The 25329-nt window shown below is 39.8% G+C and overlaps 1 protein-coding gene across 1 annotated transcript; it reads right to left on the bottom strand.

Moving 5' to 3' along the window:
- Nucleotides 1-5734: 5734 nt before the first annotated feature.
- Nucleotides 5735-6684, bottom strand: LOC138871055 (uncharacterized). Its single transcript, XM_070148905.1, has 2 exons — nucleotides 6401-6684; nucleotides 5735-6068 (listed from the first exon to the last, which is right to left on the bottom strand). Exons 1-2 carry the CDS (start codon nucleotides 6682-6684, stop codon nucleotides 5735-5737), a joined length of 618 nt encoding a protein of 205 aa, XP_070005006.1.
- Between the last annotated feature and the right edge of the window lie 18645 nt (nucleotides 6685-25329).

Here is a 25329-nt window from a genome sequence, read left to right as displayed (position 1 = left end):
TTAATGGAATACTTGACTGTAAATGTGAAATTTTTGTTTTCTTTGAAAATAATTGCTATTTGTGGATCGGGCTGAACGCCTCGGTAGTAAATAGATGCATCTATGGTTTGCGTCGTTTGACCCTCCGGTAGTGCACAATTTTAATATTGTGTTGGATCGGGCAATACGACCTCGACATCAATTGCGCATGATAATTCTTTGGAACTCTCCATGATTGATATTGCTTAATTGTCTTGAAATGTAAGCTGTTAAATAATAAAATTGAACTTGAAATTAGTATTTGTGAAAGAAGAACTTGTTATTTTCTGTTATTGAGTTTTCAGTAGTATTCATGAAATCCATGCTTAGTATAACATTTGAAATACATTATTGTTAGCCCATAGTAAGTGTCAAAGTCGACCCCTCATCACTACTTTTTTGAGATTAGACTGGATACTTACTGGGTTAATGTTGTTTAAGTACTCATACTACACTTCTGTACTTAATTGTACAGGATCTGAGGCAGGTGCATCTGGTTACCCATCTAGCGCACGTACTTGATCTTTCTTTGAGATTCCACGGTGAGTTGCCCCCTTCCGAGCCGTTTAGCAGCATGCCGGAGTCTCTCTTTTGTTTATTGTTGTCTAGTCTATTTCAGGCAGTAGTGTCACGCCCCCTTTTTCCCTCCGCGGAGAGAAGTACGGGTTTCGACGTTCATGGGGGGTAATAACTCATTTCCTTTTTGGGAGTTTGAGTTTTTGAAGAGTCACCACCTAACGGATTATGGTGCGTTAGGGCACCTAGAGCGATTACCTCTTAGACTAGTTTACATTACCAGAGATTTAGGGTAAGGGCTCGAAATAACCTTGAGGGGAAGGTGTTAGGCACCCCTCGCGGTTCAAAACGATGGGTCCCGGCCGAACTTATACTTATGAATTAGTCCTTTTAACAAATAAATAGTTTTAACACATACTGACAAATAAAGGCATTGTATGACTCAAGTAACAAAAGGAAAAGACTTGAACAAATTGAATATATATAGAGAAAAGAAAAGTTTAAACATCGGGAATTAGGAAAAAGGGGTCCTAGATTGGTTAGACTACAGGATCACCCCACATAATGCCTGGTAATCACTCCTTAATGAGGGGCTACACGTGACATTAGCGCGTAGTCATCATATCCTTACTACCCAATTCCCTCCCCTTGGGCATAGCCTAAAGCGTTCTAGTAACCTTGAAAAATGACCTAATCGTGCACTACCCGTCCCTTCCTCGTGGTCCTGGAGGTATTTTAGGACCTCTACTTTTGGGTAGTTATAGACTATCCTAAGGTATTTAAAGGAGAAAATTCTAAGCGTCAATCAAAACAATTAGGACTTCACATAGAGAAGGAACAAATAAAGGCTCACATTTTTACCTCCGTAAGCAGAACAAATAGATGCATGTCTCAAACGATTGTTTCAGGTAATAAAACTTAGAACACGATATCTAGGTGAACAGGAAGTATACAACATGAATTAGGACCAAGTGGCAAAGACCCATTAGCTTGCCTACTGATTTTAGACCTAATAAATCTGAGCAGTCTCAAATACCAAAGCGCACTTTTATAGCTGCAGGACTTTAATCGCCCTATAGGCTTGCCTAAACGCATAACAGTGGTGTCCTAAAACAATAAAATGATTTTAAACGACAACTCGAGATCCTATAGGCATGCTTTGTAGTAAAATTAATTTAAAACAACGTTTGAAAACTTATTAAAGAAGAGACAGATTAATTGATTAACCCAATTCAGAATAAACAAACGTGAATTAAACTGATTCATTTAACTAAACTGGTTTTATGTTCTATAGGCATGATTTCTATTAGAGGTGATTTTAATTCCTATAGGCATGGTATCTAAGTATTAAAAGCTGGCTTTGAACTTATAGGCATAATTTCTAAGGAGACGAATGTGAATACATGTTGTAACAAAACTGAGCTTCAATTACTCTATAGGCATGATATCTAATTATAAAGCCGATTTTAACCCCATAGGCATGATCTCTATTATTAAAGCCATTTAGATCCTATAGGCATGGTTTCTAATATTGTGGAAGTAAAGCAAACATAGTAAACACATTTGAATTAACACGATCCTATAGGCATGGTATCTATCCAATTTACCCAACATATATATGACTACCTACCCTTTTTAACTAATCACCCCAATGTTATTTACAATAATTATTACAGACCAATGAATTACATAAAAATACATAAATGAACATGAGTTAATCTATTGGGATCCTGCAGTAGGCCCAAATGACTTCCAAGCCTCCAACAGCCTCAAATGCCAAAGTTCAATAGACAATCTCATGTCTAGGTGTGTCAGAGTTCCCTAAGGACCTCGAGGATCCCAGACAATGCTCACACCTAGACCTTTTCTCAAATAATAACCAATTTAGTTGCAGTGTGGAAATGCCAGCTCTGATATGCTAGAGTTCAGAGAGATCTCAAGGATCTCAAGGTAGTACACATATCAGAGGGGAAAACCTATTATTCTAAGAATAAGTGGAAGTGCATAACAGTTGAAAGAGTTTAATAGAAATGTCTTAAGATTGAAAAAGAACTTTTGAAAACTATTAATGCTGAAACAGTTTGAGGAAAAGTGTGAAAAAACAATTGGCAATCAGAACCAAGTCATAGTACAAGTTTCAGGAATAACTTTCACACAGAGGGGCTAGGGGTTGGGAACATAGATGGTATCTCTTAATGGAGCATACAAACGACTAAACATAGGGACTTTTGAGGGGGTTACATATATGCAGCAAAGATCACAACAGAAACATGCATCACACAACTAGAATTACTTTAAAGGGATTGACCGACTTAGTAGGAATGAAACTGAACAGGCAAGGACTTGAATAAGCATGCTCGAAAAGTATTAATAATGGAGACATGCTAATTATATAGAAATAGAGTTTAGGAAGGACAATAATTAGTCGAAACAGGCTTAAGTTACCTATGCAGACATGCCAATCAAGACAACAAACATGCAAGTAAAGTGGAAACAAATAGCCACTTTTAATAATTATATAATTTATAAAAATAATAAATAATTTCCAAAAAATATTTAGTGTACTAAAATGATTTAAAATAGTTGTTTAATATTTTTAAAAATATAAAAGACCATTTTATGCATCAATAATGTAATTATGCATTAGTAGGGCTATTATTGCAAAGATGTGCAATTTAGCCTAAAAAAATAAATATAATTACAAAAATGCACTAAAAATATTTAAACACTATTTTGGATGTAAATAAAGAATTTAGATTCCTAATTCACCACAAAAATAATTTAAAGGATAATTACCGGAAATTTTTGTAAATAAAAAGAGCAGGAATAAATCGATTTGGAGCTTCTAAAAATTATAAAAAATGCTTATGCTTTCTTATAACTGCATATGTGCTATTTTAGAAGTGTATATATATATATATATATATATATATTAAAAAATATATGAGGAAAAATTGGGTATCAACAGCTGCCCCTCTTTATCCAGGAAGGATGAAAGAGTTTTCGGGTAAAGAAATGATGGCCAATTTTGACTGGTCGGGATGTTTTGAAAGACAGAGGTCAGACTCTGGTCTTGAGTTGCCTACATATCCCTGGTTTTATAGGAATCAAGCCATGTGTAGTTCTGGATTCATTGGCGGAATATACAATGAAGTCATTGCAAGATGAATGCGAGATGCAAGAGCGATTATGGTGAGCAGTCGAGTTGGAGATAGCTTGAAAGGACTGGAGCGAGGTCGCTCCTGCTAGGATAGTGGTTGCTTGCTGTTCACCTACAAATGAAAAGATGCTACAGACATATATTTGTGCGAAAATTTAAACATGATGCAGATTCCCTTTGGATCATGAAGTTCTCTTCGGACAGTTTAAGGATGACGTCCTCAGGCCATGATGTCCTGGGCCATGAATTGTTTAGTGCGAGATTTGTAGGCCATGAAATGATGTTCTCGGGCCATGAAAATGATGCCTCTGAACCATGATACCTTTGAATAATGATATGCAATTTTGAGAAATCCTCAGGCCATGGCATGGTGTCTTCCGGCTATTAGGATGATGCCTTTGGATGGATTGGCGTTATTTCAGCCCATGAGATGCAATAATATGATATTACTAAGATAAGGCTTAGTCTAGCGAAATGGAGGGCAGGGCTTAGCCCGATAGAAGAGCAAATAGATAGTACCAGAATAGAGCAACATTTGTGCAAAGAGGGACAATGCTTAGTTCCATGCAAATGTGGAGGCAGAGATTAACCTCATGCAGATATGGAGGCAAGGATTAGCCTCATGCAAATATAGAGGCAAGTATTGGCCTCATGCAAATATAGAGGCAAGTATTGGCCTCATGAAAATATAGAGGCACGTATTGGCCTCATGCAGATAGGGAGCTAGGGATTAGCCTTATGCAAATATGGAGTTAGGGATTAGCCTCATGCAGATACGGTGGCAGGGATTAGCCTCATGCAAATATGGAGGCAGGGATTAGCCTCATGCAAATGTGGAGGCAAGGATTAGCCTCATGCAGGTATGGAGGCAATGATTAGCCTCATGCAGGTATGAAGGCAATGATTATCCTCATGCAGATAGGGAGACAAAGATTAGCCTCGTGCAAATATGGAGACAAGGATTAGCCTCATGCAAATGTGGAGGCAGAGATTAGCCTCATGCAGGTATGAAGGCAAGGATTAGCCTCATGCAAATATGAAGGTAGGGGTTAGCCTCATGCAAAAAATGGGAGGCAAGGATTAGCCTCATGCAAATACGGAGGCAGGGATTAGCCTCATGCAAGTAGGGAGGCAGGGATTAGTCCTTATGCAAATATGAAAGCAAGAATTAGCCTCATGCAAAAAATGGGAGGCAAGGATTAGCCTCATGCAAGTATGGAGGCAAGGAGTAGCCTCATGCAAATAGGGAGGCAGGGATTAGCCTCATGTAGATATGGAGGCAAGGATTAGCCTCGTGCAAATATGGAGGAAGGGATTAGCCTCATGCAGGTATGGAGGCAGGGATTAGCCACATGCAGATATGCGGGACAAGGCTTAGTCCTATGCAAAGAGCGAGAGTAGTATATTTCTTAGGTAGAGATATGTTCGGTGTCTGATGTCTAGATTGATAGTGAATTTGCTTTGTGTATACATATTTGCGAATGCTATCGCTACGTCAAATGTGCCTATGTTCAAAGAAAAATTGTAAGTTTTGTAGGGAGGGGGTGGGGGGGGGTGTTGGTTCGTGCTTCTGTCTGCTGCCTTGCTTTGCTCCGTTTTGGAGGCCTTTTCGAGTTTCCCTATGTAACACCTGACTATTACGAAAATAAAGTTTTTTCGAAAAATATGCAATTATTGATTAAAATAGAGTCATTTTAGAAATATGTTGAAGTATCAAGTGATTTTTTTAGATGAACTAGTGACTGTAACACATTTCAGAGATATTACGGCTTCCTTATGTTTTAAGTGATTCGGGTCCTCCTCAAAATTCTGACCCAGTTTGGTGGATGATCTTTTGACTGTTTGTGGGTAATGAGCCTTGTTGAACCTTCTTCGTAAATTTTAGAATCCTTCTCAATATTTTTCCCCAGTTTCTTAACCGATTTCTGGCTGTCTGACTCAAAATTCTGCCCCAGTTTATGATCTCGGGGGAAAATGGAAATTTTATTATGATATGGCCGAACCCATAAGGCTGCCTACGTATCCCCTCTTAAATAGGAATCAGGTCAAACGTAGTTCAATTACATCAGATGAGGAAATATAAATAATCAAAGCATAGTATCTTTTGACTGCGTCTGAATTGATTAGTTTTGACCATATTTCTCCATCCATCTCTGCAAGTATGAGTGCTCCTCCTGTCAGTACCATGTGAACCATGTAAGGACCTTGCCAATTGGGAGATAATTTCCCTTTGGCTTCATCTTGATGTGGGAAGATATTCTTAAGCACCAGCTGTCTTGGTGCAAAATGCCTTGGTTTGCCCTTTTGTTGAAAGCTCTGGACATTCTGCTCTGATAAAGTTGGCCGTGACACACTGCGTCCATCTTCTTTCCATCTATAAGGGCCAATTGTTCATAACGACTCCTTATCTACTCTACATCGTTTAGTTCAGTTTCCTGTATGATTCTTAAAGAAGGAATCTCTACCTCGACCGGGATGACAACCTCGGTTCCATAAACCAGCATGTAGGGATTTGCCCTAGTTGATGTGTGAACTGTAGTGCCGTATCCCAATAAAGCAAAAGGTATCTTCTCGTGCCATTGTTTGTGGTTCTATACCATCTTCCTTAGTATCTTCTTGATGTTTTTGTTAGCGGCTTCCATGGCTCCGTTCATTTGAGGTCTATAGGCTATGGAATTCTTGTGCTTGATTTTGAAAGTTTCACACATGGCTTTCATCAAATCACTGTTGAGATTGACAGCATTATTAGTAACAATGGACTCGAGAACTCCAAATCGGCAAACAATATGATCCTTGACAAAGTCTGTGATGACTTTCTTGGTTACAACTTTGTAGGATACAGCCTCTACCCATTTTGTGAAGTAATCAATGGCTACCAAAATAAACATGTGTCCGTTCGAAGCAGTGGGCTCAATCGGACCAATGACATCCATTGCCCAGGTGGCAAATGGCCAAGGTGAGCTTGTTGCATTGAGCTCATTCGGCGACATTTTTATCATATCGGCGTGTACCTAGCATTAGAAGCATTTGCGTACATACTGGATACAATCTATCTCCATGGTCCTCCAAAAGTAACCGGCCCTAAGTATCTTCCTAGCCAAGACAAAACCATTCATGTGTGGGCCACAGGTTCCGACATGCACGTCCTCAAGTAGTTTAGAAGCTTCATTTGCATTGACACATCTTAGAAGTCCCAAATTAGGAGTTCTTCTGTACAGATTTCCTCCACTGTGGAAGAAGTGATTGGACAATCTCCGGAGTGTGCATTTCTGAGTGTGGTTTGCATGCTCCGGATATTATCCCTTTGACAAATACTCCTTGATGTCATGGAACCAAGGTTTTCCATCTATTTCTTCTTCAATATGAGCACAATATGCCAGCTGATTATGGATTCTTCCTGGGATGGGATTAATGAACTTTTTATCTGGATATTGTATCATAGATGACAGGGTGGCCAATGCATCGGCGAACTCATTCTGAATTCTGGGCACATGTCAGAATTCTATCTTCTTGAACCTCTTTCTCAATTCCTGCATATGGTGCAGATATGGTAATATCTTGGAATTCTTGGTGGCCCACTCTCCTCGTACCTGGTACACAAGCAAATCTGAATCTCCGATCACCAGCAGCTCCTGAATGTTCATGCCGATTGCCATGTTGAGCCCTAGTATGCAGGCTTCATACTCCGCCATGTTGTTGGTGCAGGGAAATCTGAGTTTAGCAGATACCGGATAATGTTGATCCATTTCTGATACCAAAACTGCTCCAATGCCCACTCCTTTGAAATTTGCAGCTCCGTCAAAGAACATCCTCTAACCATTGTATGCTTCGGTAATGTCGTCTCCTACGAATGATTCTTCTTCTTCTTCTTCTTCTTCTTCTTCTTCTTCTTTTTCTTCTTCTTCTTCTTCTTCTTCTTCAGGAAAATACGTTTTCAAGGGCTCGTATTCTCCTCCCACTAGATTTTCAGCAAGATGATCTGCCAATGCTTGTCCTTTGACCGCCTTTTGAGTCACGTAGACGATATCGAAATCACTCAATATTATCTGCCATTTGGCTAACTTTCCAGTCGGCATGGTGTATGGATTATGTACTTTAGAGGGTCTATCCTGGATATGAGGTATGTGGTGTAGGCACAGAAGTAATGCCTCAATTTCTGAGCTGTCCAGGTCAAAGCACAGCAAGTGCGTTCCAGTAGAGAGTACCATGCTTCGTAAGGTGTGAACTTCTTACTCAGGTAGTATATTTCCTGCTCCTTTCTTCCTGTCTCGTCATGTTGTCACAAAATGCATCCGAAGGCTCCATCCAACACAGATAGATAGAGTAGCAAAGGCCGCCCCGAATCTCGTGGTTCCAAAGCTAGTAGGGTGGATAAGTACTCTTTGATTTTGTCAAAAGCCCTCTGACAATACTCTGTCCAACTTGTCTCGACATCATTTTTCAGCATTTTGAAGATGGATTCACATATAACTATGGATTGTGCTATGAAGTGACTGATATAGTTGAGACGTCCTAGGAAGCTCATCACGTCTTTTTTGCTCATAGGTGGCGGTAAATCCTGAATAGCTTTGACCTTAGACGGATCCAGCTTGATCCCTTAACGACTGACAATGAATCCTAGTAACTTTACTGCGGGAACCTCGAATGTACATTTTGTGGGGTTCAACTTTAAGTTGAACCTCCTTAGCTTGTCAAAGAACTTTCTCATGTCCGCTATGTGATCTGCGGACCTCTTGTATTTTATAATAGCGTCGTCCACATACACTTATATCTCCTTGTGTATCATATCATGGAAGATGGTTCTCATGTCTCTCATGTAGGTGGCCCCAGCATTCTTTAGACTAAACGACATCATCTTGTAGCAGTATACCCCCAAGGTATGATAAAAGCTGTTTTCTCCGCATCTTCTTCATTCATCCAGATCTGATAAACCGCGAAGCAATGTACAAAGGATTTGAGTTCATGCTTGGTGCAGTTATCGATTAGGATGTGTATATTTGGTAGTGGGAAGTCATCCTTGGGACTTGCTCTGTTTAAATCCTGATAGTCAATACATACTCTGACTTTCCCATTCTTCTTCGGAACTAGCACAATGTTAGCTAACCAAGTTGGGTACTCGACCACCCTGAGAACTTTGGCTTTGATCTGCTTGGTAACTTCCTCCTTGATTTTCAAGCTCATATCTGGTTTGAACTTTCTGAGTTTCTGCTTCACTGGCGGACACATGGGATTAGCAGGCAACTTATGAGCTACTATGAACGTGCTCAAACCGGTCATATCATCATATGACCATGTAAAAATATCCTCATATTCTTTTAAGAAATGGGTGTACTCTTCCTTCTCTGTTGGTGAGAAGTGAATGCTGATGCGAGTCTCCTTGACAGTCTCGGCGTCCCCCAAATTTACTGCTTTGGTTTCGTCCAGATTGGACTTAGGCTTATTCTCAAAGTTTACAACCTCCCTTACAACTTTCTCAGGTATCTTATCTTCTTCATCTGAATCATTGTTCTCATGTTGTGTTGCCTCGTTACATGTCACAGTCACCGGTTCATCAGGAAAAGTAATAATAACGATGTGGAGAAGGGTAAAATAGTAATGAATAATAAAGAGCAAATGCATTTGGTTTAAACTAAAAAAAATCCAGACAAGTACGACTCGATGAATCGAGCATTTATTTTTAAATAAGTAAGTCTTAAAACAAAATTATTGAAAATCTTAAATTCCTAGAATGGCTATAGAAGTAAAATCTGCCAAGCTACCCAGGGACTCGGTAAGCCCTGGATGGTGTGGCGGTCCAGTTCCTGAGAACAACTCCCTTCTTTACAGTCTGAATAGTGAGGCCTTCTTCCTCCTCCTCCTCCTCAATTATGGCACTACAATCCATGTCTTCATCCTCCAAGAACAAATTCTTCAACCCAGCTAATGCCTCTTCTTCTGCGGTTCCCCATATTGTATCAGCTTGGTGAAAAGCTTGATCTAGACGTGGCACTAGTTGCTTGAGAGGGTAATACGGTCCGCACCATGGAAGCGACCAATCATTATACTCTTGCTATGTGTACTGATATCCGAGCCCAAAGGTGGTACCATGACCCTTCAGCCGTATCGATTTAGTGATACCTTGGAGGTTCTTCCCTAGCCTTTTGTCGGGCTCATACCCAGACCATGCCAATATGCTTTCTATTTTACTGCTCCATTATTTATCTTTCTTGACGACATTGACACGTTCAATGTGATGATAGGTTTCCCCTCCTAGACTTCTTTTATGTCAATGACCGGGATGGTTTGACTGGTGTAAATGGGGTTGCTTCCATCTCCGTGAATGATCACCTCCTAACAATTCCATTCAAACTTCACGGCTTGATGTAGTGTGGAGGGCACGACCCTAGCAGCATGGGTCCATGGTCGGCCCAATAGAAGATTATATGAGGCTGGTATGTCGAGCACCTGAAACTCGACGTCAAACCAAGTTGGCCCCATCTGCAAGCAAAGGTTGATTTCCCCGATTGTGGACCTTTGGGACCAATCGAAAGCTTTCATGTTCATGCTTCCTACCCGTATTTCATGAAAACCTTTGTCCAACCTTTTTAGAGTGTCCAACGGACAAATATTGAGGCTTGAACCTCTGTCAACCAAGACCCTGGCAATGAATTTGTCTTCAAATTGCAATATGATATGCAATTCTCGGTTATGATTCAACCCCTCAGGTGGTAGTTCATCTTCGTGAAAGATGATCTTATGACTTTACAGTATTTGCCCTACCATATTGGCTATTTCTCCATCGATGATGTTATTGGGTAAATGAGCCTCGCTCAACACCTTTATTAAAGCATTCTTATGTGCCTCTAAATCTTTCAATAGTGACAGGATAGATATCTAAGCTGGGGTTTTGTTTAGATGGTCAACGACAGAATACTCTTTTGCTTGTACTTTCCTCCACAGGTCATCTGGCCCTGTCTCAATGGCAGGCTGCCTTGTAGTGGTATCCTTACTTGGTCTTCCCAAGTGTTCAGGTGTATAAACTCTTCCAGTCCTAGTTATTCCTTGTGCAACACCAAATTCCTCTACCTTTGCCTTCCCTTTTCGCCGAGCTTCAGCAACGTAGTCCCAGGGTATTGCTTTGGAGTCGAAAGGAGGTGTGGTTGATACTGTCACTGTGAAAGGTATGACCACTTCTACTTCAAATGGAGTGGGGTTGGCTGTAGGTGGAGCCACCTCTACCTCAAATGAAACCGGTGCCACTACCTCAACCTCGATTGGTGATTGAGCCTATACCACAATAGGAGTAAGTGTGACAGCCACTTTAAAGTCATCGTCTTCTCGAATAAGCCCGATCGACCCCTCAGGGTCCCATTCTTCGTTCGTCTCTATCACATGTACCCCACTACTTCTATGATTAGGGAGGGGGTTGTTGCGGACATTGGGTGCAGCATCCTTCACCTGTATGACCTTGTTGTCAATTAATGTCTGGATCTTATCTTTCAATGTTCGGCACTCATTAGTGGTGTGTCCTTTCATACCAGAGTGGTACACACAAATTTTGTTGGGATTGACCTATTGGGATGGATTTTCTAATGCCACAACGGGAACAGGAGTGACATAACCCGCGGCTTTCAACCTCTCATACAACTGGTCAATGGGTTCAGCAATGGCGGTGTATTATCTGGGTGGCTTGCGATCAAAGTTGGGTCTTGGTCTTGGATAATTTTGGCGAGTCTGTGGTGATTGGAAATGAGATGGTTAGGAGTTATAGGTGTGATGGACAGTGGCTGGTTGGGAATATTTGGGAGATGGGGGTTGATATGTGGGCGGTGGTGCTTGGTTTGTGGGTGGAGGTGTTTGATATGTGGGTGAGGGTGTTTGATATGTGGGTGGAGGTGTTTGATTGGTAAGTTGAGATTTCGGACCCTGAGCCACCATTACTGCCCCAACATCTCTCTTCTTCGATATGCCGCTGATTGTAATGCTTTATTTGCAGCTTGTAGTGCCTCAAAATTTGTTACCATCCCGCTCTTGATTCCTTCTTTGATTCTTTCTCCTAGTTTGATGATATTAGAGAATTTATGATTTTCGATAACCATCAACCTTTCATAATATTGTGGATCCTATGCTCTGACGAAGAACATGTTCATCTTCTCCTCGTCCAAAGATGGCCTGACCTTGGCTGCTTCCGACCTCTAACGAGTAGCATACTCGCAAAAAGTCTCTGTAGGTTTCTTCTTAAGATTCTGGATGTAGAAAACATCCAGTGCGTTCTCTGTGTTGAACCTGAACTGATCCATGAAATCCGACTCCATACTTACCCAATCGGACCATTTCTAGGGATCTTAGCTGATGTACCTGGACAAAGCATCCCCAGTAAGACTCCTCATAAAGAGTTTTATTTCGATATTTTCGTCTTTTCCGACCTCGACAAACTTGTCACAATAGTTTCACAAATGAACCCTAGGATTATTTGTACCGTCAAACATCTCGAACTTGGGAGGTTTGTATCCCTCCGATAGTTATACATCTGGCTGTATGCATAGATCTTCGTAGTTCAAACCTTCTATTCTTTTGTCTCTTTCAACACCTTGAACTCTGCTCGTCAACTTCTTGAGTTCTTCATCCATGTTTTTTAATGAGCAGGTCCTTCTCGGAGGATTCTGGTGTATAGGAGATTGGTTGGATAGAGTGAGGTACAGTTTCGACATATATAGGGTTGCTTCGATGGGTGTCACAGACTTGGGTGTAATGATGGTCATTTGTGGAGTTTTGAAGGTCGGGAATGGGTTGTGGTATGTTTTAGGGAGTGTGGTAAGTGGTGGTTGGTGGTTACTGAGTTGGTTGATGGTGATGTTGTGGCAGAGTTGGTATTGGTAAGGGATTGAGATTTTGGGGTGGGGTTGCATATTGAGTCGGTTCGGGAGGATTTTGTGGGTGTTGGTTTTGTGTGTTTTGGGGAAGTGTTGGGTTCTTTGCGTTCTATTGATTGATATATGGGACATTCAGGGTGAGTGACAAGTTTGCCAAGTTGCGAACCTGCTCAAGTTCTCCCTGCAATTCCAATATCTTTTGTTCCAATTTCAAGTCTAGGTCGTTTGGTGTCGGAGTACTTCGTCCATTCGAAGTTTTTACATTCTCAACATTCTCTTTTCGAATACCACTTAAGTCGTCAATTTTTTGTTTTTCCTTTGCCTTTTGTATTGCTTGGAGGAGGAGGAGGTGGAGGGCCTCTAGATCCGGTATGATATGCTGATGATACCAGTATGAGTGAACCAACATTGGGGGATGGTAATAAAGAATAAAGAAAATAAAACAAAAAGGTAGACAAGTCAGTAAGGATTCTGAAATTTTTGCAGTATTTAAACACATATTGCGAAAATGTAAATTCATGTCTTAATTTGGGAGCCTCGTTGTGCCCGAGGTAGGCCTAGTGACAAATAGATTTGGAGAACTTAGATGCCAGTAAATACTTCATTTCATACTGTAAAAATAAACGAATCCCAAACAACACTAAGATAAAATAAGTCACTACTGGCACTTGGCCTTATTACATTTAGGAAAGCAAATAAATCTAGCCTACTTGGTCCCAGAAGGACCTTCCCCAGATTCGGTCTTCCTAACTCCATCATACAGGTCCCCTAGCTCGCGCAGACCCAGCAGCAAGTAGGCTCTAGCCAGATTTCCTCCTTCAGTTCCTTCAGCGTTTTGGTAATCCTCGATCCTCTTTATGACTTTACCTTCCAGCTCCACTATTCCTTGCTCCAGATATTCCAACTTCCTGTTGGAAGTGACTGCCATTTCTTTCCATTCTTCGATCAACCTCACATTTCTCTCATGTATTTCCCAGTCTCATTCTCAGAGTTGTGGACCCTCTTGCGCAGCCTGTTGTATTTGACTTGAGCTTCAGCTTCTTCATCTATGATTTTATTCCCTCGACCGGCTCCTGGCATTACCATTCCATTTAGATTGTGTTTACCGTGAAAATGGTAATAATAATTAAATTTGTTGATGGGCCTCTAAAAATACGTGATCTATTTTTATGCTAGTTTTTATAGTAGTTGATGCTAGATATGTGAAGCTTAACGGAAGAATTACGAACTAAAGCTGAGTAATAATCAAACCGAGGGGTTAGCCGTCCGGGCCTTGGGCTAGCCGATGAAGGGCCTCTAGGTCGATACCTGGGCTCGGGCTAGAGCAATCAGGGTAACCGGAAGGGACTAACAGTTAGGATATAAACAAAAGGGGCTCTTTATGGCCAATATCAAGCAATAAATATAGAACAAGTATGAAAGCAATAAATGAAAATGGTAGTCTCGAGCGAGCAAGTTAGAGAGGAAAGAGAGGGAGAGTTGTTATTGATCTTATGTAGAATAGTTGGAGCAACAACAGCCCCTTACAAAGTGATGAGGATCCCCTTTATATAGGAGGGAAAATCAAATATAGTACAAAATGTATTAATTGTAAAGTCATGGAGATGGGACGGCCAGACACAATACCAGGTTCTGCCAGTGCTATCCGTTTATCTTGGGAACTCCCCTCTCCTGTACTATAGCCGTTGGTACACAGTGCCCTCCGCGGCCGGTACCTGACGACTCCTGAGGATGGGTCTCAACCTTGGCTTCGATCCTCGAGAAGCATGCCTGCGAGGTAACCTAATGACGGGGAAATCGGACCCCCGATTTTATTGCATACAGATTGTCTTCTAACTACGCCGGGTAGAGATATTCGCACCCTGCATGATACTTGTCGGGCTCGATGGTGTTCTTTTCAAAAATGATCTTGCTGTCCCACATGTGGTGAGCATGGCACTTGTAAGGGACGTCTTCGTCTTGAAAGTCTGCTCTGAAATGACTCATCTTGGCAACCCTTTGTACAACCTGTTTCCTGCATGCTTACCTCATAACTCGGATAGTGACATAAGGGTATATCCCTCTCAACCTAATCAGCACCAGGTGTGGGGCGTCTCTGGATCTAATGATGAATTCGTCTGTTGGAAACCATTCAAACATCCATTACACTTGCTCCTCGGTCAGATTGTCGAAGAACTACACCCATTCTTTGGCATTTTCCGGCTGAGCAAACCTGTATGGAATGCAAGTCATCCGCTTGGGGTGGATGGAAGGCAATATGGTCATTCCAAGCCCTTCGCGGAAATTCTTGGCGATAGTGACCTTTTTGAAGATGTTCTAATAACCATAACTGCAGCAACCGATTACAACCCTCGAAATGCTGGACCCCTCTTTGACAGTGCTCTAGAGCCCTGTAGATGTCGGCTATGATCATGGGGACTATAGTGTATGTTTTCCCATTGATCCCTTCCATCAAAGTCTTAGCGATCATAGCCAACCTAGTATGGATTCTTTACCTTTTCATTGGGAACACTATCAGGCCCAAGAAACACACAATGAACATGAACACTTTGCAATGGATGTGGCCCAGAGAAGTGATAGAAAACTCGTCATAGAAGGTACGGTAGGACTTGCTATGGCCATATCTCTCGTACAAGTATTTGAAGGGTATGTAGGACTTCTCCAGGCATCCCAGTTCAACATTTTTCTTCAACCCCATCATCTTTAGGAACCCTTTACCAGTACGGTTCTCCGGTACCAACAGTCCAGGGCTATCCCAAGTCAATCCTGCAAGTCCCCCTATTTCCTCTAGGAGTGGAGTCATTTCTATGTCGCCAAAATAGAACACATCCCTTTCACTGTCCCAGAACAAAGTGGCAGCCTCGATCAACCTGTTGTTTGGTTGAATGTCTAGTAGGGAAGGCAAGTTGCCCAAGTACTTTCTTACATGTTTCTTGCCACTTGAGGAAAGGTCCTCCCACCAATCTAGCACCAATAGTGGAATGTTGCTAACCATACCGAATCTGGGGACCTCGTGCCTCATTTTCTGTAAAACAAAAAAGTTAGGTCCTTCTCCCCCACCAGACTTGACTATTTATAGATTCATGATTAGCATATTGACATTTGGTTCTCCAAATTAATGCACAAAACATGGTTGTGTCCGTTGGGATTATGGAAACCCCGATAGACTTTGGATAAGGCTCGTCTTAAAGGGTTATTATGTGGTTAACATATTAATCCGACTAGGTTTGATCATGATGCATGCATAATTTCAATCAGAGTAAGGTTACTACGGGGGTCTAGACTAGTACCCTCAAGCGGATAACTTGAGAGGGAAAGGCATAGAACCGTCGACTGCACCGCAGATTGACTAGTTTTACTGCAAATAAGCCTTTCCGAATTTAAGGGTAATAAATAGGAAGAGCGCAACCACTCATCAAGCGTTGCTATATGATTTAATACGCACGAGTGGAATATGATGTGGAGCATAATTTATGCAGCAATAAATAGCATGTAGTCAAGTATTTGCATGTAAGATAATAATAAATACAGTATTTAAATAATTGAAAGACAGTTACAGAAAAAGAAAACAAGGAGACAAGTCAGTTTTAGGAATAAATAAATAATAAATGCTTGAAAATAGACAGTTAAATTCAAATAAGGGGAAAGGGTACGTGGGATGGAGCATGCTTGGACTAATTCTCAAAAGATAAGTTCGTTATGGTAAGAGCCTAAAAATATCCCCAGCAGAGTCGCCATGTTGTCGAGCCCCCTTTTTCCCTTCGCGGAGAGAAGTCCGGGTTTCGACGTTCATGGGGGGGGGGGTAATAACTCATTTCCTGTTTGGTAATTTGGGTTTTTGAAGCGTCGCCACCTAATGGATTATGGTGCATTAGGGCACCCAGAACGATTAACTCTTAGACTAGTTTTCATTACCAAAGATTTAGGATAAGGGCTCAAAATAACCTTGAGGTGAAGGTGTTAGGCACCCCTTGCGGTCCACTCGGTGGGTCCTAGCCGAACTTATACTTATGAATTAGTCCTTTTATCAAATAAATAGTTTTAACACATATTGGCAAATAAAGGCATTGTATGACTCAAGTAACAAAAGGAAAAGACTTGAACAAATTGCACATATATAGAGAAAAGTAAATTTAAACATCGAGAATTGGGAAAAAGGGGTCCTAAGTTGGTTAGACTACAGGATCACCCCACACAATGCCCGGTAATCACTTCTTAATGAGGGGATACACGTGACATTAGCGCTAAGTCATCATATCCTTAGTACACAATTCGCTCCCCTTGGTCATAGCCTAAAGCATTCTAGTAACCTTGAAAAATGTCTTATGCGTGCACAACCCGTCCCTTCCTCGTGGTCCTGGAGGTATTTTACGACCTCTACTTTTGGGTAGTTCTAGACTATCCTAAGATATTTAAAGGAGAAAATTCTAAGCGTCAATCAAAACAATAAGGATTTCACATAGAGAAGGAACAAATAAAGGCTCACATTTTTACCTCCACAAGCAGAACAAATAGATGCACGTCTCAAACTATTGTTTTAGGTAATAAAACTTAGAACATGATATCTAAGTGAGCAGGAAGAATACATCATGAATTAGGGCAAAATGGCAAAGACCCATTAGATTGCCTACTGATTTTAGACATGTTAAATCTGAGCAGTCACAAATAACAAAGCGCAGTTTTATAGCTACAAGACTTTAATCGCCCTATAGGCTTGCCTAAACATATAATCGTGGTGTCCTAAGAGCATGATGTTTGTATTGATTAAGAATGCAGTAAAATAGTAAAATAATTTTTAAACGAAAACTTGAGATCCTATAGGCATGCTTTCTAGCAATAATAATTTAAGACAACGTTTGAAAACTTATTAAAGAAGCGACAGATTAATTGATTAACCCAATTCAGAATAAACAAATGTGAATTAAACTAATTTATTTAACTAAACTGGTTTTAAGTTCTATAAGCATGATTTCTATTAGAGGTGATTTTAATTCCTATCGGCATGGTATCTACGTATTAAAAGCTGACTTTGAACTTATAGGCATGATTTCTAAGGAGACGAATGTGAATACATGCTATAACAAAACTGAACTTCAATTACTCTATAGCCATGATATCTAATTATAAAGTTGATTTTAACCCTATAGGCATGATCTCTATTATTAAAGCCATTTAGATCCTATAGGCATGGTTTCTAATATTGTGGAAGTAAAGAAAATATAGTAAACATATTTGAATTAACACGGCGCTATAGGCATGGTATCTACCCAAGATACCCAACATATATATGACTACCCACACTTTTTCACTAATCACCCCAATGTTGTTTACAATAATTATTACAGACCAATGAATTAAATAAAAATACATAAATGAACATGAGTTAATCTATTGGGAGCCTGCAGTAGGCCCAAAATGACTTCCAAGCCTCCAATAGCCTCAAATGCTAAAGTTCGATAAACAATCTCATGTCTAGGTGTGTCAGAGTTCCCTGAGGACCTCGAGGATCCTAGGCAGTGCTCACACCTAGACCTTTTCTCAAATAATAACTGATTTAGGTTCAGTGTGGAAAGTCCATCTCTGACAAGCCAGAGTTTAGAGAAATCTCAAGGATCTCAAGGCAGTACACATATCAAAGGGGCAGAAGCTAGTATTCTAAGAATAAGTGGAAGTGCATAACAGTTGAAAGAGTTTAATAGAGAGGTCTTAAGACTGAAAAAGAACTTTTTAAAACCATTAGTGCTGAAAGAGTTTGAGGAAAATTGTAAAGAAAACAATTGGCAATCAGAACCAAGTCATAGTACAAGTTTCAGGAACAACTTTCACACAGAGGGAATAGGGGTTGGGAACATAGAGGGTATCTCTTAATGGAGCATACAAACGACTGGACATAGGGAGTTTTGAGGGGGTTACACATATGTAGCAAAGATCACAGCAGAAACATGCATCACACAGCTAGAATTACTTTAAAGGGATTGACCGACTTAGTAGGAATGAAACAGAATAGGCAAGGACTTGAATAGGCATGCTGGGCAAGTATTGACAATGGAGGCATGCTAATTATATAGAAACAGAGTTTAGGAAATTATATTGGATAAGCAGTAGACAGAAACATGAACAGACTTAAGCCATATGAACTAAAGTAGTAAGTAAACACATAGGTTTGATTCTTAAAAATTAATCAGAAGCATACCTAGTTAAAGAATGAAAAGTACAAGATGTGAGAAAGGTAGTGTGCAACTTCTAGCCTTGGCTTGCAGCCGGCTAGAATGGCAAAGATCACAAGTAGCAAAGAGAGAAGAAAGAGAGCCTTTTTGTTACGCCTCGCAATATTACGTCAATATTACATCCTGCAGTATTAGATTACGATAATGTTACGCTTTGCAGTATTAAATTATGACGATGTTGCACCCAGTAGTATTGTACGTTGAATTTGTCGTTAGGTAATTAACACGAGTCCAAGGAAAAGTTTATTTGGAGATTATAAGGATTATACTATTTCAAACAAATGATGAGTAAATTCGTGAAGGTGAGAGGGGAAGCAATTCAAAGAAAATGGATTTTCGTCCAAGTTTGGCATGTTGGGATAAAATACGGTCCGAGCTATAATACCCGTTATTTATGGACTAGTACCATACAAGGTACCACATGACCATGGTACTAGGATGTATAAAGTATATTAAAAATGAGTAGAATTTTAAGTAATTTGAGACAATTCTTAATTATACGGGTAATTGGCTAATTATCGGGTAGCGGGATATTACCTAATTAGTTAATTAATTAATTGGATAAGATTAGAAATTCCCAACCCCCATCCCCATGTGGCAATAAGCCACACTTTAAGGAAATGACTAAGGTTCAATTTGTTTTAGGTGGCATAAAGTTACACCTTTACTACATTTCCAAGACATTGCATTATTAAAGAGATTTCAATTAAAGTGGGGGAGATGTTATCATTCTGATAACTTTCACAAAGTCATTCTCAACGCTATTTTAAAATCAGATGCAAAATAGTTCTTAAATATTCTCAACACCAAGGCATTACAATTAGAAGGGAGAAGACATTAGCATTAACCAGACGATTCCAACAAGATTTAGCGATGTAAAATTTTGCGGTTCTAAGGGAGTACGGTGTAACCATTTTCAAGAACATCATACGGATTTTTCTATACTCCAGGTATGTTAAGGCTAAGCTCTTCTTTCATTTTGGCATGATCTCATCATTACACAAGTTTTATAACAAGGCATAAAGAAAAATTCATATCCCGGAATTTATGTATATTTTATTAGTCTCGCAAATTGCATATATTTTCCTAGTTTTGTAAGTTACAATATTCTCCTTACCGGAACTTCATATTCAGTTAAATATTTTCTTATTCCAGTCAAGAGAGCAGAGAGTTTATATATACTGTATTAAATTATTTTCATTGCCATCAAGCTATAATCGATGGGCAGGCCCTATTGGGCAGCCTCTGATCAGATGATAAGTTATATACCGATCCTAATGTGGCCAAGCGCTTATGCGCTAGCCTAGTTGGTCGAGATACAGAGCCTAGTATGGCCTATCGCCTATGAGAGAGCCTAATACGGCAGAGCAGTTATATATATATATATATATATATATATATATATATATATATATATATATATATATATATATATACCGAGCCTTATAGGGCCGGACATCTATTTTAGTTGCTATATTGAGAGAGTTGAGTCAGTAACAGCATGTAAGCATATTTTCAGATTATCTTAAACTTTCATCTACTTGTAGTTATTATATTATCAGTTCAGTTTCAGCTTTCAGTATATTGCCTTACATACTCGGTACATTATTTCGTACTGTTGTCCCTTTTTTGGGGGCGCTGCATCTCATGTGTGCAGGTTCAGACAGACAGACGGGTAGGCCTCCTAATTAAGTGTTGCCCGAGTTCAACTTGATCGGTAAGCTCCATGCCTTTCGGATTTGCCGGGTCTAAAGCCTTATGTACATCTGGTATATATATGTATATATGTTATGAGTAGGTCAGGGAGTTGTTCCTATCACAGTATATCCACCAATAGAGGCTTGTAGACATATCATGTCCGTTAGTACAGTATGTTGGGCTTGCAGGTCTTGTATGTATATTTTGTTGGGTTGCCAGCTGTAGTAGCTATGACGGCCTTGTCGGTCCAGCTTTATATTGATATTTAGTCAGCATTTGCAGTTGTCTTGCAATGTGGCACATGGCCAAAGTATGACATCATATGTAAAGGTTCCTTTAGTTGAAAGTTGGTACACAACGATAGCTGAGGCACTATGAGCCGGTCTCGCCCCCCAGGTTCAGGGCGTGACAAAAGTGGTATCAAAGCAGTTCTGTCCTAGGGAGTCTACAAGTCGTGTCTAGTTGAGTCTTGTTTATGGGTGTGTCGTGCACCACACTTATAAGTAGGAGGCTACATGGCATTTAGAACTATCACTCTTTCATCTTACTCTAGATCGTATGGTAGAGCTCAGTTGTAAGAACTAAATTTTCTAAACTCTATCTCATTCGTAATACAATGATGCCTATATTTAGAAAGATGGTTGGTAAGGGATTGAATGCGGTTGCGAACGAGTTGGGTCAAAAAAACTCGGTGAGCTCCTGGAAAAGGAGCCTTAAGTCAAGAATATCTATCCACCTTTATGGTGAGAAATGATGAGAGATTCAGAAGATAAATACAAGTTTCAACAAGTAAAGAAAGCAAGATGAAAGAGGGTACGAGGTAACCAGGTAATGAAAATTATCCTTATCTATCATTCAGGAAGAGAGATATAAGCATTTTGAGTTACCTTCAATAGTAACAAAGGTATGTACAATTGGACACACCGATCTAAGTTATGCTCTATGGGAGCTAAACAAATATGGTTTAAGCGAAGGACATAATATCACGATTCGACTGGGGTTAGAGTGAATTATAATGGTGGATGAATCATTTGCGTTAGTTGACATTGCCGAAGGATATTGCAAATGTGCTAATAAATATCCCTGTGAGACACCCAGATGGTGCACTCTAAAATAGTACACCTAGATAGGAGTACTACGAAGATAGGCACTAAAATCCTGGAAGGGATAAATATTACCTTAGTGTGACTCTCGTCCCTAGTAGAGCGAGGACGTTGAGAAACCCGAAGAGCCGATGAATGAAGCAATGGGAGCTAAAAGCAAAAGAATGTATTGTTGAAGTTTTCACAAGAAAAGGATAGGCAGAAATATTAGCAGAGTAATGAGAAGAGAGATAAGGATGAATTATGAGTAAGATGTGATACATGGATGACAACGATGGAATAAAATGAAATGACAGTATTACATAGTCAATAATCGAGGGAAGGAAAAAAATGAGAGGTGCCAGGCTTGGAGACAACAAAAGAGTATAGTCCATACAGTCACATCCTAATTTTGAGAAATAACTTTGCGACTCAAATATGATTAATAAAAGGGAAAGTTAGACCCCAGAATAATAGAAATCAGTATGGACTGGTAAACAGGATAACCTAAACATGAATTAGAAACTGATTGATTTGATAATAGTCAGCATCATGAGAATTTTAGATTGCGTTCCAGCAGTAATAGAATGGACAACAGAAGAAGATCCATGATGAATTCAGAGAATGGTCATTCAGGAAAACGCTTCCCTAAAGCAAGCAATGTGAGCAAAGTTAAGCTTAAGGGACTATATGTGCCAGTTGCACTAAGTGTCACCATTGCGAGTGAGGAATTTTGTTATCCTTGGTATAGAAGGATTACCACAAGGCGAGTAAGGGTCATTGGTGATGCGAAAGGATGCCAAAGATGGAGAGGAAAAACATTTATAGGCAGGTCGTCGTAGCTCTAAGTCTTAGTACTCCCCTAAAGGGGGGAATATGGAATGATAAAGGAAGAATGCGATAAAAATGAGAAAGAGTTGGAATTGCAGTTATCCAAATCCTACAGATATGCTATGATTCCAGAACGTTATGTAAGAATGAAGTCAAGAAAAGGAAGTAAGGGTTCCTGCCTGGGATGTTCTTGATAGGTAAGTTAAGAGAAGGAAATAGCCCAAGAAAGATTACGCGGAATATGGATATGAGAATGCGCTGATGAGTAGTTAGTAGATGATTTAAGAAGAGCCTAGTCATGACTAGATAAGAAGTTATAGATAAATCAGCACATAAAGCAAGATAAATGCAAAAAACCCCAACATGGGGAATTCCGCCCCACAGTAATGTTATTATAATACTTGAGATATATTCAAATAGGAGTAGGGTTAGTTAAAGGCACTGTATGAGTGTTACAGGGATAAAAGAAAGTGCCATTGGGAAGACAGTTAAAATATCAGTTCAGGAGCAACTCTAAGGGCAAATCAACTACAGATGATTATAGGCAAGGAAAGACATCAAAAGGTCCATAATAAACTCACAGCTTTACAAGAGTCAAGGGTTCCCCCTAAGTACTATAATGAATGACTAGGTGAGGATATAAGGAAGAAGGCTGCAACCTAAGCACAATAACCTAAAGAGGAAATGGTCGTGTAAACAACAGTCTCACAACAACATTGTAAGCACTCCAAAAGAAAGTGTCACCTACCATGGCTAATGAACGAGAGGTAAAAATTAGAAGTAATATTTGAGATCATATGAGTTGCACGAAACCTCTGGAATGCTTGGGAACTAAGATAAGATAAGTATGCACGCAACAAAGGGGCAGAAAGACCAGGAATAGTAATAGTTTATGTTAAGGAAAGCTAAGAAGGAACGAAAGGAATTATTCGATCTATTATCCCGTATTAGTTACGTTACAAACGTACTTAAGAGTTCGGATTATCCATGCAACATATATGTTGATAATCATATAGTTGTAGAAGACTCTGGTATAAGTTAAAAGAAAGAATTGAGTCCAGGTCATAAACAAAAGATTGAATAATTAGAATATTGTATCCTGAACATCCCATAGCGTCCATGAAAGGGCTAAAGTAATACCATGAGCTGCAGATCAGAAGATGGGTTAAGCCTACATAAAGGCTGATCAGAAGGAAGAGGAAATTAAAGAGTTACATCAACGAAGCAAATTAGGAGTCTGATTATTGGACCCAAAATTTTTAAATTTCGTGATTGAGAATATTGCAGAATTAATCTTAATATCAAAGGTACAAGAGAGATAGTACAACAACTATATTTTTCAACAGCTCTTTGATAAAGCTAGTTACAAGAATTACCAACCTTATAAGAAGTTAGTATGAAGCTCCCACCGAATTGTGTATGCCCCAGAGGTACAAGTATTATAATAGAGCTTCAAGTTGTGAACGTGAATTATACCTATGTGGAAGGGAGGTCATGAAAAGAGATAAAAGATATGATGTAAGATTTTAAGGTAAGAAAGGTAAAGGTGAAAACATACGAGATACTCAAATGCAGAAGGTTGTGAATAGTCCATATTGCAGATAAAAGGCTAAAAAGCACGGGGATTCAGTATCCAGGAATGATAGCAGCATCGTCAGTGGCATACCTTCCAGCTTATGGCTTCTAAGTACCGAAAGGTCTAATTAGAGAGTAAAAGAAGAGTTAGAGACGATGTGATGTCTCGCTTGATGTTCCAGAAAAGCATAAGGGAATCGATCGCAAGCTAAAGTATGATAGAACGAAAAGATTTTAGAAACACAAGAGTAAGGATATGAAGAAAGAAAGTGAAAAGGTGACGAAAATGGATAATTCCTCAGGATGGACTCAAAGGAGTCTAAAACTAGTAGCATTTAGAAGAGATGGGATGCTACCCTAGTAGCAGAATGAGAGTGTAATTGTGATAAATAAAGGATGACGTTTGGGCCTTCACTTGAGTAATGATTTGAAGAAAAAAAGGGGGGGAAGAGGATTTCATGAATTGTAAGGGACTAGAATACCCATATAAGGTGAGTCACATTGAATTGTAATAAAGTACGGTTATGGAACTATAGTATCACCCCTAGGTGGATCAATCCAATTACTCCAGATGTCCTCGATGAGATGCGATCCCTAGCGACAATGTTACATAAAAGATCAAGTTATCAGTGGTAGATGATGAATCAAAATTTAGGTAAATAAACAATAGAGGGATAAAAGTTCAACAGTATGAGAGGAGATTAGACCATCAGTCTTAAGGATAAGCAGCGAGAGTAACCTAGAGTTAGTTGTAGACCTCAGTATAGATAAAAATAAGTAAGAGTTATGGCAGTAAAGTCATACGAATGGATAAACGGATCTATGAAATAAGGTATAACAATATTCGTAAGTTCAACAAAGTACCGAGCAAAGAACTCCAGTATACCTACATATGCCTAGAGGGACATCTTTTCAAGCTTTGTATATATTTATAAAGCGAGGCCTAGAGATTGGCCAAAAACTGGAGGAAAAAGGGGAGAAGAGTCGCATAGGGGCACTTACAAGGTCAGCATCATAAAGGCTGCATGATAGAAGGTAACAACAATTACGAGATTGGAAGGATTCCGACCACAAGTCATGGCTTGGGAAAGAGGCCTAAAGGGGGGGGGGGAATGCCCTAGCCTTTGGATTTAATCAAAGAACAATTGCCTAAATGGAAAGGAGAATATTAAAGTATTCGCAAGAGCTATGGGTTATGAGAATGATAAGTTCATCAGCCAACATTCGAGGATGAATGTTCCAAAGGGGGGAATGATGTTACGCCCTGCAATATTATATCTATATTACATCCTGTAGTATTAGATTACGATGATGTTACGCTTCGCAGTATTAAATTACGACGATGTTGCACCTTGTAGTATTGTACGTTG

This window comes from Nicotiana sylvestris, chromosome 6 (assembly GCF_000393655.2).
Source record: "Nicotiana sylvestris chromosome 6, ASM39365v2, whole genome shotgun sequence".
Taxonomy (NCBI): domain Eukaryota; kingdom Viridiplantae; phylum Streptophyta; class Magnoliopsida; order Solanales; family Solanaceae; genus Nicotiana; species Nicotiana sylvestris.
Note: the sequence above shows the minus strand (reverse complement) of the source record. Positions and strands in the feature narration are given on the sequence as shown.

Excerpts from the sequence above, each read along its gene's own strand:
- LOC138871055 (XM_070148905.1), bottom strand. The coding sequence starts at position 6,684 with ATGTCGCCGAATGAGCTCAATGCAACAAGCTCACCTTGGCCATTTGCC. Across the intron at positions 6,069-6,400 it reads AGTGATTTGATGAAAGCCAT|ATGGAAAGAAGATGGACGCA; the intron begins GTGTGAAACTTT and ends TGGCCCTTATAG.